We start from the raw sequence: 18,775 nt of genomic DNA on the forward strand, positions 1-18,775 counted from the left end.
AATTAATGATCATTTGCACGTATTTTTGAAACCGTAACAAATTTTTCAATGAAAGTTGTTTCTAGGAAAGTAGACATTTGGAGCTTCAAAACAAACACAAATTTAATCTAGTTTAGTTTTAAAATGAGTGGGATATGATTTTTTTTAATACAAAATACAAATTCTACTTTAACCTAATCTAAGTATGTATGTAAAGTTATCTTCTAGAGACTTAAACTTCGGCTCTTGCTCCCCACACCTCACAAGCACTTATATTTGTGGAGTAACCATCGCACAAAGAGTGTGCGGGGTGAAATATGGTTTTTTGAAATTAAAACAATTGTGTTGTTTTTGAGAGTTTGCTCGAGTAAGATTCTTGTTCGATTGAAACTACAATAAATAATAGTAGCCTTTGAGTCAGAGACTCTTCTATTTTTTTGGGTAAATTATAATTATAATTTAAGATTAATATATTTTCCAATCACAAAAAAATCTAGGGGTGTAACGAGTGTTAAGCATTTGTAGTGAAATAATTTTATGTGAAGTGAGTAGTTGCTCAGTATTTTTTTAATTTTACGTAATGTGGGTAGTTTTTTTTTTTTTTTTTGAATGGAAAACTGTTGATAGTTTTTTTTATAAGAGCCCTGGGTGGGTAGCCTTTCTTTCTTATTTTTGGTTAGAAATGTGGGGTAGTGGGGCTAGGAAGTGGGAAGTGGGAAGTGTGAGGGTAGCGGGAAAATTTTAGTTAATTTACCATCTTAACCTTATTTATTTTTTTAAGGAATAAGAATAGATTAATTAAATTAGAGGTATTTTTTACGGTAAAAAAAATAATAACTAACTTTTTGAATCTTTTTAATATATACAGAAAGATAATAAATTGACGTTAAAGGCCTGACGATTTGCCAAATGATTTCCTATGTAGAACCATCCTTACCACACAAATTGAGATGAGAGAGATTGTCCTATCAAGATTACTCTTAAAAGTAAACTTTCTCGAGCCTAAACAGTTAAAAAAAAAAAAAAAAAAAACCATCTCCCTTTAGTGGTTACCTTTTGAGTTCTTTCCAAAGTTCCTCATTCAAACCACAGAAGTTGTTAACTGTTATTATTGAGTACACTAGTGTGGTTTCGGACAAGTTTATTTGTGAACGAAGTTCTATAGAAGGATTCCAAAGTTTTATAGAGGTCACTACAATGGGAAGCAAAAGCTGTTTGTTGAGATTGCATAGAGAGTCTGGGTTATAAAAGTTTGGTTAGTTCTGAATGTTGTGACTGTTTCTTCTATAATGAATTTCCTACGGGTTGTTTACCCAAAAAAAAAAAAAAAATTTCCTACGGGTTGGATACCTAGAGTAGTTTATCCTCCAAGGAGTTCATCAAAGATTCTCCACTTCCTCATCAAATTTGATTGTGCCTTTCATTGCTTTTAGATTTTGGTGATATTACCTGTGATTATGCTCTCTAAAATTTTGTTAACACTAAAATTAATAATAATAAAAATTAGTCACAGTTAATTAATTTATCAGTAGCTTAAGTTATTAGGGGCTAAAGTTTTTTCACATTTTAATTGTGAACGATTAAAAGAGCTTCTTACATAATATTTGTCTTTGTGCTTCAACATAAAGAAAAAGCATTTGAAACCCAATGGCGACCATAAATCATAATTGCACTAGCATGTCACAAGGGGAACTATTAAAGCATTATTGATAGGGAATGAGTAAGAAAAGTGAGCGGCTTAGGTGAAGAGACAACTATTTTCTCAAGGGTTAACACAATTCAGCTGACCACATCTCACGAATCATGACCCTCCCTTACCATAGGGGCCAAACTCACTCATATAATAAAATAAACTAAAAAAAATCAAGCCGAACGATTTAACTCCACAAAGCCATAAGATTATAACACATCTTCTATGTCAGACTTGTATGAGCTATTCAAAATTCAAGTCTGATTGTTGGGTAGTCTGCTGAGTACAATGTGCTCTGGCTTGTGATCACATTCATAATCAAGGTGAACAAATGCCCGCTCAACTTCCGGAAGTCTCTCTAGCTTCTCCTGCAAGGTCTCTCCGATGGTATGTGCTTCTTTTAGGGGTAGCTCTTCGGGGAGTTCGATGTCAACCTGTTTCAACAATATAATAGAGATCATTACTTTCCTAGATATTCAAAACTAGGATGCTTAGAAGAGTCTAATGTAACTTTGCAAAAATTTCATCTGCATAGCATAATATAATTTAAAGAAAATCTCCCACAAAATATTTAATTTGCAATTTCTTCAATGGCATCTCAAAGGGAAGGGAGGATCACAGTTTTGATGTCTTATTGTAGACTCAAAACTTTTTTTTAAAATGAAATAAAAGATTGAAGTTGTGATTGAAAGCTCGCCACTATTTAAATTTACTCAGAAATTTACGTGACTCACCTCTACAAAATAGAGAACACCAAAGGTGTAGGCACGGACAGTGTCAATACGCTTGACTTGAGGGTGCCTCATGACAAGATATGTTAGTTTCTGCAAGACTTCAGGAGGTGCAGACTGTCCCACGAGAGAAACTGCATCAAGAAACGCAGCTAAAAATAGCTCTAATAATGAATATTACAGCCATGTAAAGCATATAAAGCATAGCCAAGCACAAATTAGAATTTATCAATAGTAAATTTTGTAGGACACATGCATTGGGATAAGGAAGTAGGCACTATATTTATAACTTCATTTTCTGCAGAAAATAGATATTTTTGCTTCTTTTCCAAACATTTATTGTTTAGTTCTGGCACCAACCAGTATCCTGAATGCTATGTCCTCGATAAATTAAATATGAAACCAGAATTTATTTTGATATTCTTCTCTTCATTTCTCCATTTTTCTGGGAGGTAAAACTAAAACCTTTTGAAGCATAAATGATTATGATAAAAGAATATCCCTCTTCAACCAAACTAATATATAAAGAAAGCACAGGTAAAAATAAAATTAACAGAAATCAATCAAAATAAAGAGCCCAAATAGCAATCTCTGAAAGCACTGGAATTTAAAAAGCCTCCAACTTCAACAACTATTGTGATGAACAGTGAGAAATTCTTTAGAAGAACAAACATCCAAAGGAAGCATAACCTTTAATCTTGTAGGGATAATATGAGTTGTGGTAAAGGAAGTGGTGGCTGAATAGTAGTGGACACAGAAGTAAAACTTTGACAGAAAACTTGTAAGATTTTAGAGATGAACTTTCTTTTTATTCTTTTTGTTTGTATGTCAGAATCATGCAAAAGATTGTGAGATCAAACAGAATAAAAATGAGGTTGAAGGAGTACCAGCATTTTCAAATACAGTTTGAGACCAATTAAATATTGTGTAAAATGCAAGGATGATGGCACCAGAGGGGTCAATCCACCAGAAAAATGCATCGGCAAGAAGAGCTGCAGCTAATCCAACCACATTAGTTACCACATCAAAAAAGTGATCCTGCACATGGGCATCATTTCAAGAAGTTATGCAGCTGATAGCTAGAAGGATAATACATATGACAGAAGCTTAAGAATATAAAAGTAGAGATAGGAAACCTTTGCATATGCACGGACGATATCATTTTCTGAGTTTTTACAGTATATCCAGAGGGCAAGTTTTACTACGGTAGCAGATATCATGATTGTGCACATCCATATCAATTTACTTTTGGACAGTTTTTCAGAAGGTTCATCTTGAATTAGTTCTTCTGCAGCCTGAAGCAACACCTGAAAGCCTGTAAGAAAAATGGAAGGGTGTAACAATCCTAACCTTATCAAAAGGAATCTATTCCACATTCAGAGAAGAAAACCCCTAATAGTTTCATCAGGGTGTTTATTTTTGAAAAGCATCAAGATTTTTGAATAAGTTGAGACAGAATATTATGACATGAGATGCAAATCTTTTGCAAGTTACAATTGTTGAATGTAAGAAGAAGCCTGTGAGAAACCCAAAGGTCAGATTATCTTCTGCAAAGAAATTAAGCAATATTCTGAGGTTATGAACACAACTGAATACATAATTCTTCTTGATACTACGTAGCCTAGCAAGTAATTAATCAATGAGCTTAGCAGTTGCAATTAATTATTCTTTGAAAAATCTGATTTAGACCCTTATGTGTTCTAAAAGGTCTGATACCAATAGAAAAAAAAAAAAAAAAATTCTGATTTCAACCCCAATCGCTTATACAATGTATTAATCTGATTAGTTCAACAAGTTAAGTGTATTCCCAACAGATAATCCAACATGCAATTCAGCCACAATAATCAATCCCCAAATCTAAAGTTAGTAATAATAAAAAACAGTAAAAAGGTACACAGATTTATTAACGAAGTGGAAAGCCAATAAAAAATCTATACTTTATAAATCTTGTTATTAGAGATTATTATGTATTGTATATGATAGATGAGTGCTTTACTTCAATCTAGCCTGTGCTTGAGCTTTGCACTTTACCCTTAGTTTTAGAGAGGCCTGTGCGCTTGACGCTTTTACCAACACGATATAATGTATTGGTCATAAAGCAATGGTCTCTCCTTCCTTTATTAGAAGGGAACTTCTAAATTATCTTTTGCTTAAGAGCAGTTACCCACTGAAACTTGAAGCAGGTGCTGTCCTTAAACATAGCAATTCACAGAGCTTCTTCATAAGCAGCAGGGAAACGTGATAGGTACATCCACTAACTATATGAAAGTTCTGGTTAAACCCATCTGGAATTATATTAAGCTCAAGCCTCAAGCAGTCTCCAGAAAAATGATAAGAATGACCAATATAACCTTTTCTGGATGCCTAATTTCTCAGCCATTATATCCCCAGGCACTTAGATGTAAATTACAACATCGTGTCAAGTCATGTGTCCAAACAAGAACAAAAATCAGAACATTTTAAAAGCTCTCTGCCTACCTCAAACTTCAAGTGAACATTGTATGTTTTATGCATGTTTAAACTGCAGGAGGAAGCTCTTATTCTTAATCAATCACTAAGAAAGTATGAGTAAGCCACACTTTTCAGGAATAAGTTCCTAATGTGTCTTTCATAAGTCCTTATCTAAATCATGCTTCACATGTATTCAAAAATGTATCAACAAACTTGCTAGTGTTAAATAATGTATTTGGTTTCTAACTGTTTCGGTATTTCAACATTGTTGGGACAAGAAGAAGACAGTTCGTTAAAGCAACCACAGCAGTAATTACTGATATGGGTTGCTTTAGAAAGCTTTATGTATTCTGATTAACTATCCAGAGACCATTCATTACAAGAATACCAAAAACAGTCCCTGTATTTTCTTTTACTTTTGTGTACAATATTTCACCAATTAGGAGTATTCATAAATTTTTTTTATTTTTTATTTTTTATTTTTTATTTCACCAATTAGGAGTACAATATTTCAAGTTCCTATTTCTTTATTCTTAACAAGAAAAGCAAATTATTAAACATTGATTATATTTTGCGGCAAACAGAGAGGCTTTCGTAGAGTCATCTTTGATAGGTCAAGGGGCAGGGGTTAGGAGAACTAGGGATGTTTGTTTCAATCGGGGTCCTAATAATTGGGAGTCAGATGTGGTGGACGAGTTCTTTCGGTTCTTGGCATCCAATGTACCTTCAGGGATTGACGGTGATCGTTTGAAATGGAAGTTGACAAAAAATGGGGAGTTTACTATCCGTTCATATTAGCATAAGTTACATGGCTTTTCCTCTGTGACTTTTCCTTGGAAAGGTATTTGGAAGGTTAAGGCACCCCGACGTGTCTCTTTCTTTGTTTGGACAGCTGCATGGGATAGGATCCTCACGGGAGATAACTTGCGGCTTAGGAGCTTTGACTTCGTTGACTGGTGTATTATGTGTCGTTGCTGTGGTGAGACAGTGAACTATTTGTTGTTACATTGTGGAAAGACTTATCAGCTGTGGTGCTTTGTCTTTAGGAGTTTTGGGATTTCTTGGGTTCCCTCTTGTACGGTGTCAGATTTTCTTTTTAGTTGGTGGAATTGGCTAGGGAAGTATAAATCTTGCATATGGAACTTAGTTCCGCTAAGTTTGATGTGGTGTATTTGGAGGGAACGTAACCGGAGGACGTTTGAGGATTTGGATAGATCCGAGGACCAATTGCTTGCCCTCTTTTCTGGTTTCCTTTTTGATTGGGCTAGGGATTGGGGACTCACATCTAGTAACTCTCTTCCCCTATTCCTTAGCTCTCTTTCTTTGTAATTATTGCCGTTTTTGTTTTTGTTTTCTGCTTTTCCTTCTATTTTGTACTTTTGATATACTGATGCTTATTAGCATTCAGCAGTTTTCTTGAATATACTTTTTCTTACCTATCAAAAAAGAGAAAGCTGATGTAATCTAGCCCAACTATCCAGAAACCATTCATTAGAAGAATATGAAAACTAGTACCCTGTTTTTTCTTCTACTTTGTATTCAATATTTCACTAAATTAGGAGTATTCGGGTCTGTTTGGATAGAACTTATTGCTGAAAACTGAAAACACTGTAGCAAAATAATTTTAAAATGTGTGAATAGTACCGCGGGACCCATTTTTAATGAAAAAGTTGCTGAAAAGTGAAATTTGTGGGTCCGTGAACAGTGCACGAATGCACTGTTCACAGAAGATTGGGTCAACAACTGCGGCTGGAGAAAAAAAAAAAAAAAAACTGAAAACGCAGACGCAGCTTCAGTGGAATCCAAACGCCACCTTCGTAAACATTTTTTTATCATTTATTATAACATATGATCAAGTTCCTATATTTTTAAACTATTAACAAGAAAAGCCAATTGTTAAAAATCAATTACATTGCATTTACTTCGCTTTATATGTCTTCAATAAAATGTAATTCGATAATTGGATAGGTTCAATTAACAAACAAGTTCACCATAAAAAAGGTAGTCAACAATGACATGACAGAAAACCAATGGAAACCTAAGGCAGGTGAAGGTACTGCAACATACCAAGTGTAGCCATGACAGCAGCAAAGATAATTATTCCTACTGGCTGCACCCTCAACTTTCCAATAGGATATTTGTAGATATTTATGTTCTTCATTGCCAGGTGAGTGAACCAAAGGATGCCACCGGCCATGAGATCAAGTAAAGAATCTAGTGTTGATGCAGCAATGGCCAAAGATCCACTCTTTATTGTGGCATAGACCTGCACATTGTAATGCATATTGTTATTATGGGAGTTTGTATATGAGCAATAGGTTATATATATATTGATAACATAGGGAACCTTACTAAAGAAGATCCCTTTGGACTTGCCTCTTGCCAGTAACATATTATATAAAATGGTGATTTAGGGGTGCCTGGATACATGTTAATCAATTTAATACTTTTGTCATATAAAATGAATTATTTTAAGTGCTTTTTAACTTGAAGTATATATATTCTTCCAGAATATTGCTTGGTTAGATTACATTATTTTACAAGTTCCACCTTTGAGCTTTATTAGAAATAAAACTTGGATTTCCCAGAGCTTTTAACAGTTCTAAAAAAAATAGGGGTTTTTTCTTCATCAAACTCAACTGAAAACACATATCCTGTAAAACATGAACAGAAATGAAAGCTCGTCTTCTTTATATATGCCTCATAAAGTTTTAAAACACACCATCCAGGTCAGAGACACCTTGGAGTCTGGTAGACCATGAAAATAAAAAAATTTATATATCTACATCACCTTAAATGCCAGAAGTATTATGTTTGCATAATTAGATATCTTCATTGCTCTTTCATGTCGAGCTTCTTTAGCATCTTCTATAGCCTGTTCCTCCTCATCAATACCGTTAGATGTCGCCAAAGAATCGACTTCTTCAAAGGAATTCATGGTATTGATTTGTCTTTCATAGTACTCCCTTTCTCCTATAATGAAGACAATGCATTCATTCATTGTAAGAGAAGGAAGAAATTTTTTTAACTTCACTCATGACTTTATATTCATAATCTCATTTCTTCTTGTTCCCCAATTTAAATGAAACTTTAAATTCTTCTCCTAGCTACTTCCTAGGCCTACAGTACAATACATATATATGCATATGTCTGAGAATTTAAAAACATATGTAGGCATATATGTACATCTAGCACTAAGGAAAAAAGAAAACCCAAGTCCAATATTCAGTTATAGTAGCTCATGCTATTACACAAAGCCATAGTCCCCATAACGGCATAACATTTACAGTATTCCTATTGTATCAAAATGCAATGCAACTTACAAGTCACGACACTAGGACCTTAATTGTATAAAAAAGATGTACAAAAGTGCAAAAAGGGCAATTTAAGGAAAACGAGTTTTTTTTTTTTTTTTTTTAAATTATAATTCTTCTGCTGTTCTACATAAACTCTTCTATGTGTAATGGGTTTTACATGTGATTAGTTTTATGTTTTTTTTTTTTTGGGGGTAGAAACTCAATAATTTTTTATTCGATGTGTATTTTTGAATAATTTTTTATTCATGTCTGCAAGATCTCACAATGATATCTCATCTATAACATGGTTTAAATTTCCAAATTTTTGTATTTTAAATTATGCATTAAAGATGAGTTTATAAAGGAATAGTAAATAGCATCCGATTAACACAAAAATTTGGTACACATGAATGAAAACAGATAATCTAAAGGTTGAATTTTGTTTAAATATTACTTAAATGAAAAGTTATTGAGTTGGGTAACTTGATCCTTATATATATACACAATTGATTGAGCTAAACAAGCTTTGATTGATCCAAAACATCACCTTTTTTTTTTCACATTCAAATAGGCCTATCATTTACACTAATCACAGCACACACCTCAGCAAGTTGAGAGAGAAAGAAAAAAAAAGTGAAATGTTGTGTAAAAGTGTAAAAGACAAACAAAACAAAACAAAACAAATTCTCACGTTTTCAAGTTAAGAACAATGAGTTAAGTTTGTTCTATCCTATGTACTTGTCTGTATATATTATATGAACCCATTTCATTTCCTGTATTTTTTATTTCTGACAAACCAAACACACGCACATAGAGAGAGAGACAGAGACATAGACCTTTGGATAAGCCGGAGGCTTTGGAAAAGTCAAGGTCGAACGTATCAGACTCAGGGTCAATACCAGACCGAAGCTTATCAGGCAACCTTGACACGAACTCGCTCCTCAGCGAGTTCACCGAGTACCTCCGACTCAGTCTCCCCACTCTCCTACCGCTTCTACTCGCCCCCAGAATCGGCGATTTCAGATCCGTTTCCGCCATATCTCTCTCTCTATATATGTATATATCTTTGTCTCACTCTCTGTGTCTCTGATTCTGTGTGTTCTTACTTTTGCTTTGTCTGTGTCTGTATGTTCGTGTCTTTGCCATATATATCATATCTAACTTCTAGAAAGTAAGTTGTTTCTCAAAAAAAAAAAAAAAAAAAGTTCTACAAAGTAAGTTAAAAGGCCTCCTGGACTTTGAATCAGATTTTGTACGGACTGTAATTAATGTCTCTAATTTTTAATTTTTTAGTCCTCTAATACCTACTTAATGGTAAATAAATATAAAAAGAATTCCAAAACGTACTTTTATAGTAATTAAATTGTAATTAAATTTACCAAAAAAAATAAATAATAAATACTAATTTGTTTTTTTATTTTCTTTTTAAATTAAGAAGTTGGTAAGTAGGTAACGATGGCAAGTACTTGTAGTGCTACGTTATTAAATATTTTTTTTTTTGAGAAGCTCACTACTTTTGTACCTAACAAAGTATAATATTAATAATAGAATAGTAATGGTTATCGGCATAAAAAAACAAAAAAATATCTTTGTTTGGTAACGACATCAAGATCTCTTTACGGAAACACAGTGTCTTGTGCGCCTGTTTTATGGACCGCGTCTCTTCCGAGCATATGTGCTTATATATTTGTGAGAGGCGCGATTCATACTATAGATGTAGTATATATTTTTCTCTCTACAGGTGTTTGTTTGAAACAAGCTGAAAATTTCAGTTTATGTGTAATTTTAATTTACTTTTACTAATATTTATGAGTCCTATTATACTATTCAGCTAATTTTTACTTTTATTTACAGTATTTTTAACAAAAATATTTCAGTTTCAATTAAATAAGTTGTTCCCAAACAGACACCAACAGATATGACTTGTATGAGAAGTGTAATTCTATCTCCTATGAAATTATACCATGAGATTTATATTATGCGAAAAGCCTATTGCATGAGCATAACTTTAAAGCAAAATATAATTCTTGTTTCCTATCATAACATGGTTGTGCTAACTTTCACCTCCACAATGGGAAACACTTTTGATGTTAAGATTATATTTTATGGAATGAATAAATCTTATCTGGGTTTAGTGCTCATTCGATTCCACCTATTTTGAATCTTTTTTTTTTTTTTCCGTTTTTTGGAATATATATTTTTTATAGCATTATATATATATATATATATATATATATATATATGTAGTTGTATCTATTTTTATATAGTATTTTAACAAAATAAATCAATGAAATTAAACACGCATAATTGTAACAACTTGATTCTCAACAATAAAAAAATTGTAACAACTTACTATAAATCATAGGGTCATTTGTTCATCTTAAGTTATGAATGATTATAGTCAACATTCTAATTCAAATTAAGTTACAATGTTTGCCAAATTATCCAAAATTAGTATCAATATTCACAAATTAGTTAGATGGTCAGATGGTGGGGTGCACTAATAGTAAAATGTTAAAATTAGTAAATTTAGTTCTCATTAAACAACAGTATTGGTTCTAGGTGGTGGGTTCATTAGTATTGGTTGTGAAGTAAATTTAGAGGTCTCAAATTTAATTAACTACACAATCCATTTAATGGATTTATGGGTTTGACCAAAAACTAAGATACCACAAATAAAAAATGAAGAAGATGCAATATGTTCATTCACATTAGTTTACAAATTTGATGATTATATTAATGATTTTAAATAATTAGATGAATATTATTATAAAGTAAACTTGAAATTTTTGTTGGCACTAAGTAATCTTTTTTTTTTTTTTTTACCAAATTGGCATTGAGTAATCTTAATTAAGGAGTTGATTGTAAAGATTTATAATTTACAATTAACCTATTTTGACTTTGTATGGAGTATGTGCATGAATTTCGTCTACAGTGTGTATATAATATATTTGCATCTCAATTTTGTATAGTAATAAATGAGAACAATTATATCTTGTATAAAAAACCAAGATGAATTGCACATCCACAATAAGTTCTTATGTCCCACTTGTTATTGGTTGAAGTTACTGATCTTCCTAATGAATGGTCCTCTTAATTGTTTTCAACAAAATAAAAGAAATGAGACCTACCACAAGTAGTACTTGGTTCAGTTCATAAATGCCATTAATGGTGGAATATAAACAACATGATATGGTGGGCAACCTACAAATAGGAGCGTAAATAATACATTGGGCATAGTTTATTAATACTCCTACTCAAATAAATGCAAAATAGTAGTTTTATTTTCCCCCATTCTTTTCAATATCCAAATGGAAGTTCAGGGTGTTTTCTTTATTTTCTAGACAAGTTGTAGGCTCCATATAGATCGTGCAAATAGTGAAGGATTTGAAATTGTCAAATTGCATATAAGGTTACATTCTCTTAAACTATTTTAATTACACAATTTTCCTTTAAAATAAATTTTTGAAAAAACATGACAATTAAAATATTAATCCATTTATAATTTTAATCGCAAGGTCAATTTTAAGATATATATAACTTGTTTAAATTACTTTATGAGTCATGTAACTAAAATATATATGCATGAACATTTGATTGTCATGTAATGGGTTAGAAAACATTTATACAAATCCGTTTTGATGAAAAATTTTGTCCAAAATTTAATAATTCATTATTTTTATGTATTATCTAATTCATGTTAAGTGAATCTAAGAATGGCGACAAATTAATTTTACTAGTACAAACCTTTTCATAATCCAGCTAGGATTGAATGCGTTAAGACATGACACAACCTCAAAGCAGAATGCAGTGTGTGATCATTAGCATGACCTAACAAACAAAGTGCAATCACACAGAAATGTTCATCAGAGCATCACAAGGGGAAAAATTTGTTGTCCATTTATTTTTAATAAATGGACAGAATTTTCAAGTGAATCAATTTTAAGGAAAATGTTCCAATTTATTACATGGCAACTCGAATAAATTAATATGCATGAATTTAATAGTCATGCGATTTGTTCAAATAATTTAATAAATCAAATGATTTAAATATATGGATAAAAGAAATTAAACTTAAATCCAATTTGATGGAAAGTTTTATTATTTTAAATCCCAAGATTAAGAGGAATGTCAAAGCCAAATAATATGTGGGTATATAAAATTGCACTCTTTAATAATTTAATTTTTTATTGTGTAATTTTTGCTTTTATTTTATTTTATAATTTAATAGTTACAATTAGAAGATGGGTGATTAGAACTTTGAATATTTCATTTAAAACCATAAGGAGGTATCAATCAATAGAGTTACAACTACAAGATTACTATTTTTATTTTTTAACGTAACTATAATAACCTATTAAGATGACAAATTTGTAGCTATTGAATTAATCTCACATAAAGGCTTGAGGGGTTTTCTCAAGGGAAGAAAAAAAAAAAAAAGCTTGCGGGGTCATGTTTCCTAGAGTGAGAACGGGGTAGATTATTTAATTAAATAACTATTTTAATCAATCTTGTGTATATATATACATTTGTGTATAATTTGTGACTAAAAAAATTACCACACGATAGTAAAACTAAAATTTAAAAAAAAAAAAAAAAAAAAAAAAAAAAAACTAAAACTAAAACTGGAGGGGGACCCCGGTCACGGTGGGAAAGACATGGACCAGGGTTTATTGTCAAAGCTTTGTCGTGGATTTCTACCCATTCACAGAATTGTATTGATTGAGCCATTGTTATCTGTTGCAAGTTGCAACTTGCAAGGACAGTAGTACTAGTAGGACACTTTTCTTTTTTCTTTTTTGAAATCAGGAAAGTAGGACACTGTAGATAAAAAGTTATGTCAGTGCAACCACACGATATGCTGATTGAGAAAAACAATATTTTTTTTTTTACTCTGTTTGAAAATGATAAGGGCTGGGTCCATGTGGGGTTAAGGTCGAGGGGTTACTCCAATTCTATCCCCCAATTATAAAAATTTATTATTAAAAGTGATACTCAAATAAAAATTAATACAAACTTGTTAATTCAACTGTTGTTAAAATTATTGTTAGTAAGTAATAACGTTACATTTTCCTCTGAACCCACTAGATGGCAACTCAAATAAATTTTTATTTATACTTTTAATCACATTACAAATTTAATAACTATGAGACTTGTTTAAATGGTTTAATGAGTATATAATTTAAAACGCAGATGATTTTAAGAACAGTGATTTAATGAGATAAAGGAGATTTTTACAACTTATAACCAAAGAAACTTTATCTTACTCCTCAAAAAAAAAGAAAAAAAAAAATCTTGAATCTTTTCATTTTCGCCCATTTGTTTCCCTAAAATTTTGTTTTAGTTATAAATAGTTAAAGTCGCATACGTTTTGTTCATGAACTTATAAAATATATAATTTATTTGAGAAACAAAGCACAAAGCTCTACATGTAGCATGGGCAGCTACTATTAATTATTTTTCTCACTATTATTATTATTATTATTATTAATTTTTGAGAAGAATCTTACGTGCTATTATTTTGAATATATATAACCATTATTTTGAATCCATAATTAGGCTAGATGTAATTATTTCTTACTATTATCTTGAATTGGGATGTTTTTCCTCACTATTATTATAGTAAAGCATAACAATATGATTAAATATAAAATTAGTCTATATAGTAAAAAAGTATATCATATTATCATAAGGGTTGTGTTAACGGGCATCGCAAGGTGTCCATTAACCACAATTTTTTTTTTGAATACTTTTTTCGGACAAAATTTTTGTCTTTTTTTTGTAGTTTGTCATTTTTTTAGTTTTGTAAGTACTATTTAGTGTCTTTTTCTAACAATTTTTTTTTTTTGGCACTTACGTGCTTGTTAACATTCTCCTTATCATGATACAGGCAAAGAAATTAGTTAGATGACATAATTAACTCTTTGTAAATAATCCATCATGTTTAGAATTAGAAGGCCTAAAAATTAATTCAAAAGGCACTAACTCATAAATTTTTGAAACATATATTATACATAAGGTACAAAGTAGTTCCTATGACCTTATGGTGTGCAAGGAATACTTTCTTAGTTGATTCCAATACACAGATACTACTTCCTCCAAAGCGCAGAAAGGGCAGTTTAAGGAAAAGTAGTTTTTTTTTTTTTTCTTTTTATAATTCTTCCGTGATATGCATAATCCCTACTATGTGTAATGGGTTTTACATGTTATGATTAGTTTTTTTTTTTTTTTTTTGGTAGAAACTGATCAATAACTTTTTATTCAATGTGTATTATTTTTGAAACATTCAAGGTTGAATTATATTTTATTTTTATACCCTTTGTCTCTATAAAATTTCACAATGATCATATAAATATATCTCATCTATAACATGTTTAAAATTTTTAATTTTAAAATTATACATAAAAAAATAAGTTTATATAAAAAAAAATTATGATCAACACAAAATTTGATACAGATGTTAAAGAAAGAATGAAAATATATTATTAATCTAAAGGTTGAGTTTATAAAATATTAGTTAAATGAAAAGTTTTTGAGTTGTGTAACTTGATCCTTACACATACACAATAGATTGAGTTGACAAACAAATGATTGATCCCAAAAATCACTTTTTTTTTTCACATTGACACCAATCACAGCTTGCATGCACCTCAGCAGCAAAAGTTGGGAAAAAAATGTGAATTGTTAGGTAAAAGTGTAAAAGACAAACAAAACAGAACAAAATCTCACGCTTTCCTTAATAGCAATGAGTGAAGTTTGTTCTAGTGTACGTTTCTGTGCAATGTACAGATTATATACATACATCCATAGATTCCATAAATACACCATTTTCTTTTTGTTCTTTTCCTGCATTTTGTTGATAATAAACCAAACAGTCAAACAGAGAGAGAGAGAGAGAGAGAGAGAGAGAGAGAGACCTTTGGTTAAGCCGGAGATTGTGGAAAGATCAGGGCCGAAAGTTTGAGACTCAGGGTCGAGATCACCAGCAGAGCGAAGCTTATCAGGCAACCTTAACACGAACTCTTTCTTCAATGACTTCACCGAGTACGACCTCCGACTCAGCCTCCCCCCTCCTCTACCTTTTTGACTCGCCCCCAGAAACGACGTTTTCAGATCCGTATCCTCCATCTCTCTCTCTCTCTCTCTCTGTTCTTATTTTTGCTGTGTCTGTGTCTCTTTGTACGTGTCTTCTCACTTCTATCTCTCACTCACATGTCTTACCATATATATAAAAAACAAATACTACAATAAATATCTAAGTTGGACAACAGTTCTAGAAAGTAAAGAGGCCTAACTATAATCAGATTTTGTACAATTATGATTAATTAATTAATATATATATATATATATATATATAGTACTTGGCTTCAAATTAAAAAGGTTAATTTACTTTACTATTTAACTTATCTATGTTACTATTTATTGCTCACTTCACTTTTTGTATTATTCATGAATCGCACTATATTATTTTAGCTAACTTTTATTTTTATTTACAGTACTTTCAACATTTTTTTTTAATTTTAACAAAATAAGCGGATCTTAAATAGACCCAGAATATATAAATTCTAATACATATTGTCTGTTAGAGCATTCACATTAAAATATCTAAAAAATTTAGCTTTTAACAACTCAAAACATTACTTTGTCTATTTTAATAACTCACTTTATAATACATCGTACAACAAATGTTTTATATTAACATTTAACACATTAAAATAATATATTTAATACAATAACCAACAACCACAAATATCAATACATTAAAATACATTTTTTTTCAACACTCTACATTAAAATATTATTTTTTTGTTTTAAGTTTTAACTTTAACTGCTTTGCTGCAGTTACAGTTCTGGAGAGTTGGTTACTAAATTAAATTTTTTGTCAATTTAGCAACCTCACTGGAATGCTCTTAGAGCATTACCATCAGGTGTGCCAAATGCCAAGTGCCAAATGCCAAATATTTGGCATTTGGCACACCAAAAACACACATTCATGAGGTGTGTTAAATGTGTACAAAATATGAGACATGCTACAGTACCGTGATAAATTTGGCACAGTATGAATAGACGTAAAAAAAAAAAAAATTATTCAACTTTTTCTCTCTCTTCTCACATATTCAACTCGTGTTCTCTCTCTCTTTCTTCTTCAGATCAAATTCCCTCACCCTTACCGATCCACTCACCCTCCCTCACCCTCACAAATCAAGCCGCCGCCATCGCCTCTGGTTTGAAGACTCCATTGCCGCCACCGTTGCCTTACAGATCCCTCACAGATTCAACCCGTGTTCAACTTTTTGATGCGCATCTCAGCCACGCCGTAGATCTAAAGCCCGCCGATCTAAAGCTACGTCGTCCTCCACAGCTCTTGCCGCTGATGGTTGGTTTGGGGTTTTGTTGATTGATCTGTTGGGTTAGGGTTTTGTTGAAGATTTTGAGTTTTTTTTTTTTTCCTCTTTTGTTGAGGTTTTTGGATTTGGAATTTGTTGAAGGAACCGGTGATTGTGGTTGTAGTTTGTGGCGATAGTTGTAGCGATGGTTGTTGTTGTGGCAGCGGTTGTAGCGATGGTGGTTGGTTCTTGGGTGGTGTTGCCACTGGGCTGTACATTTATGTATTTGCTGGGTTTTGAGAAATATATTATTTTAATGTGTTGAAAATATTATTATAATGTATAAAATTGAAGAATAAAATATCTGATAAATGAAATATTATAAAATAACATGGTAAAATAAAGAAAATAAACTTTTAATGTTTTAAAATGACATTTTTTATACAACATAATGCTCTTAGTTACCAAAGTTTAACTTTTCTATTGCCTTTGAAAGGAGAGGTAAAACATAAACTGATACCAGTACTGTCAGAGTAGTGGGTAAGTAGGTAATTTGAAGCGTAAAAGAAAAAGAAAAAAGAAAAAAGTAGGTAAGTTGGTAGCGATGGCAAGTACTTGTACTGTACCAAATTATTATAAAAATTTGTGTTTGTAAAAAAAATATTATTATGTACTTGTTAGGACTTTAGAATTTTTGTATTTTGCAGGACAGATAGATTAATACAAAAGTCCTATACTTCTATGTCCTAACACGTATAATATTAATAATTGTATTATAATGATTATTAGTATTAAAAAATGAACCTTGTTTGGTCTTCATATACAAAAAAACAAAAATGAGTAGCTTGTTTGCACATACATCAAGCTCTTTCTAGTAATAGATATCGAATCTGGTGCAATCTTCCTTATGGAGCAAGTCTCTCATAAGTATGTGGGTGTGTAGTCCACACACTCACACTCACACTCACACTCACACTCACATACTTGTGATAAGTGTGCTCCATAAAATGGACACGTAAGATGTATATATTTTTTTATATTTTTATCAATGGATATATCTTGTGATGTATCTTTATCTCATGGAGTAACTCAATAAAACAATATGATATTACACTATTACATAGTGCATACCGCATTGAGATAATTATTATTTTTTATTATGGTTGTGCTAACTTTGATCCCCACATTGGAGATTAGATTTATTGAGTGAATAAATTTTTATCTGGGGTTAGTCCTCATTTGATTCCACTTATTTTTAAACTTTTTTTTTTAAATTTTAAAATTTGGTATATATAGATTTTATAGCATTATATATATATATATATATATATATATATATATATATTATTTAGCTTTTAACAAAATAAATCACTAAAAATAAACACGCTTAAGTGTACCAACTCACTATAAACAATAGGACCATTTTTTCCATCTCAAATTTCAAATGATTATAGTCAATGTGGGGGTAAAAGGACCAAGGTATGTTCTTGGGTCATGGGCTTGATTCAATAATATTGACCTATCCGAGGAGGCGTTTGTGATGGTAAATATGCTAAACTCAAAAGCCCGTCAGATGAGACAATGCGAAAGAGGTTGGTAGGAACAGTCCGATGAGGGAGATCTCCTCGGCTATATGAAATGAAGGTTGTGCTGTACACTTTGATGATCATAGGAATATCTAAGAGGTTTGGTGGATGATTATGTGATTCCCATGACCACAGGTAAAAGGCATGATTAGGAAAATATCTGGGGAAAGATGCTATCACCGCATTAAAGACTCTGCACATAACTCCCTGGCCGCATTAATGGAGAAGTGACCTATGAACAGTAACTATTAGCCTTACAGCTATTGCTTGGAGACTTTAAAAGGGCGGTGGATGAGACAAGTATCTAACTGGGTGATCTAATCCATACGTGGACGATGGCAAAAAGAAGGCAGAAGATATAAAAAGAAAGGAAGGGCATTCAGGGGGAGGGAGAGAAAAAAAGAGAGAGGAACACTGTACACAATACTTCAAACTATAATATAACCTTAGAACAAAGAGAAGAAATACAAATCCTCCTCAGCTTATATCCGAGGAGACTTTCTACTGTGAAAATGTTTTGTTGCATGTATGTTGTCCATCTAAACATGCCATTCATGTTATCCTGTATCCATAAAACCTAGATTTTAAGCCCACTCTCTATAAATTTTATTGTTTTGAGCTCTTTGGGCTGGATCCCTTCACATTGTTGGGTCCAAGTGTAAATTGTGTCCTTACAGTCAACATTTTAATTCAACATTCATTTACAATGTTTGTT

The 18,775-nt window shown here is 31.7% G+C and overlaps 1 protein-coding gene across 2 annotated transcripts; it reads right to left on the bottom strand.

Moving 5' to 3' along the window:
* Nucleotides 1–1,659: 1,659 nt before the first annotated feature.
* LOC142607455 (metal tolerance protein 4-like) lies at nt 1,660–15,341 on the bottom strand. Of its 2 annotated transcripts, none has more exons than XM_075778960.1 (7): nt 15,065–15,341; nt 7,643–7,824; nt 6,919–7,117; nt 3,537–3,715; nt 3,288–3,438; nt 2,404–2,534; nt 1,660–2,103 (listed from the first exon to the last, which is right to left on the bottom strand). In XM_075778960.1, the coding sequence occupies exons 1-7, from the start codon at nt 15,273–15,275 to the stop codon at nt 1,924–1,926; spliced, it is 1,233 nt and encodes a 410-aa protein (XP_075635075.1). In that variant the 5' UTR covers nt 15,276–15,341; the 3' UTR covers nt 1,660–1,923. The 2 variants fall into 2 exon arrangements, with proteins under 2 accessions (XP_075635075.1, XP_075635076.1); XM_075778961.1 differs by lacking the exon at nt 15,065–15,341 and adding an exon at nt 8,984–9,261.
* Nucleotides 15,342–18,775: the final 3,434 nt, after the last annotated feature.

Source organism: Castanea sativa, chromosome 8, assembly GCF_040712315.1.
Source record: "Castanea sativa cultivar Marrone di Chiusa Pesio chromosome 8, ASM4071231v1".
In the NCBI taxonomy this organism is placed as follows: Eukaryota; Viridiplantae; Streptophyta; class Magnoliopsida; order Fagales; family Fagaceae; genus Castanea; species Castanea sativa.

Bases quoted from the DNA above. Each gene is read 5' to 3' on its own strand.
- LOC142607455 (XM_075778960.1), bottom strand. From the start codon at position 15,275: ATGGAGGATACGGATCTGAAAACGTCGTTTCTGGGGGCGAGTCAAAAA. The intron at 7,825-15,064 runs GTCTCTCTCTCT...TCTTCATTATAG, and splicing joins AATCTCCGGCTTAACCAAAG to GAGAAAGGGAGTACTATGAA. The intron at 2,104-2,403 runs GTGAGTCACGTA...TTGTTGAAACAG, and splicing joins GTGTTCTCTATTTTGTAGAG to GTTGACATCGAACTCCCCGA.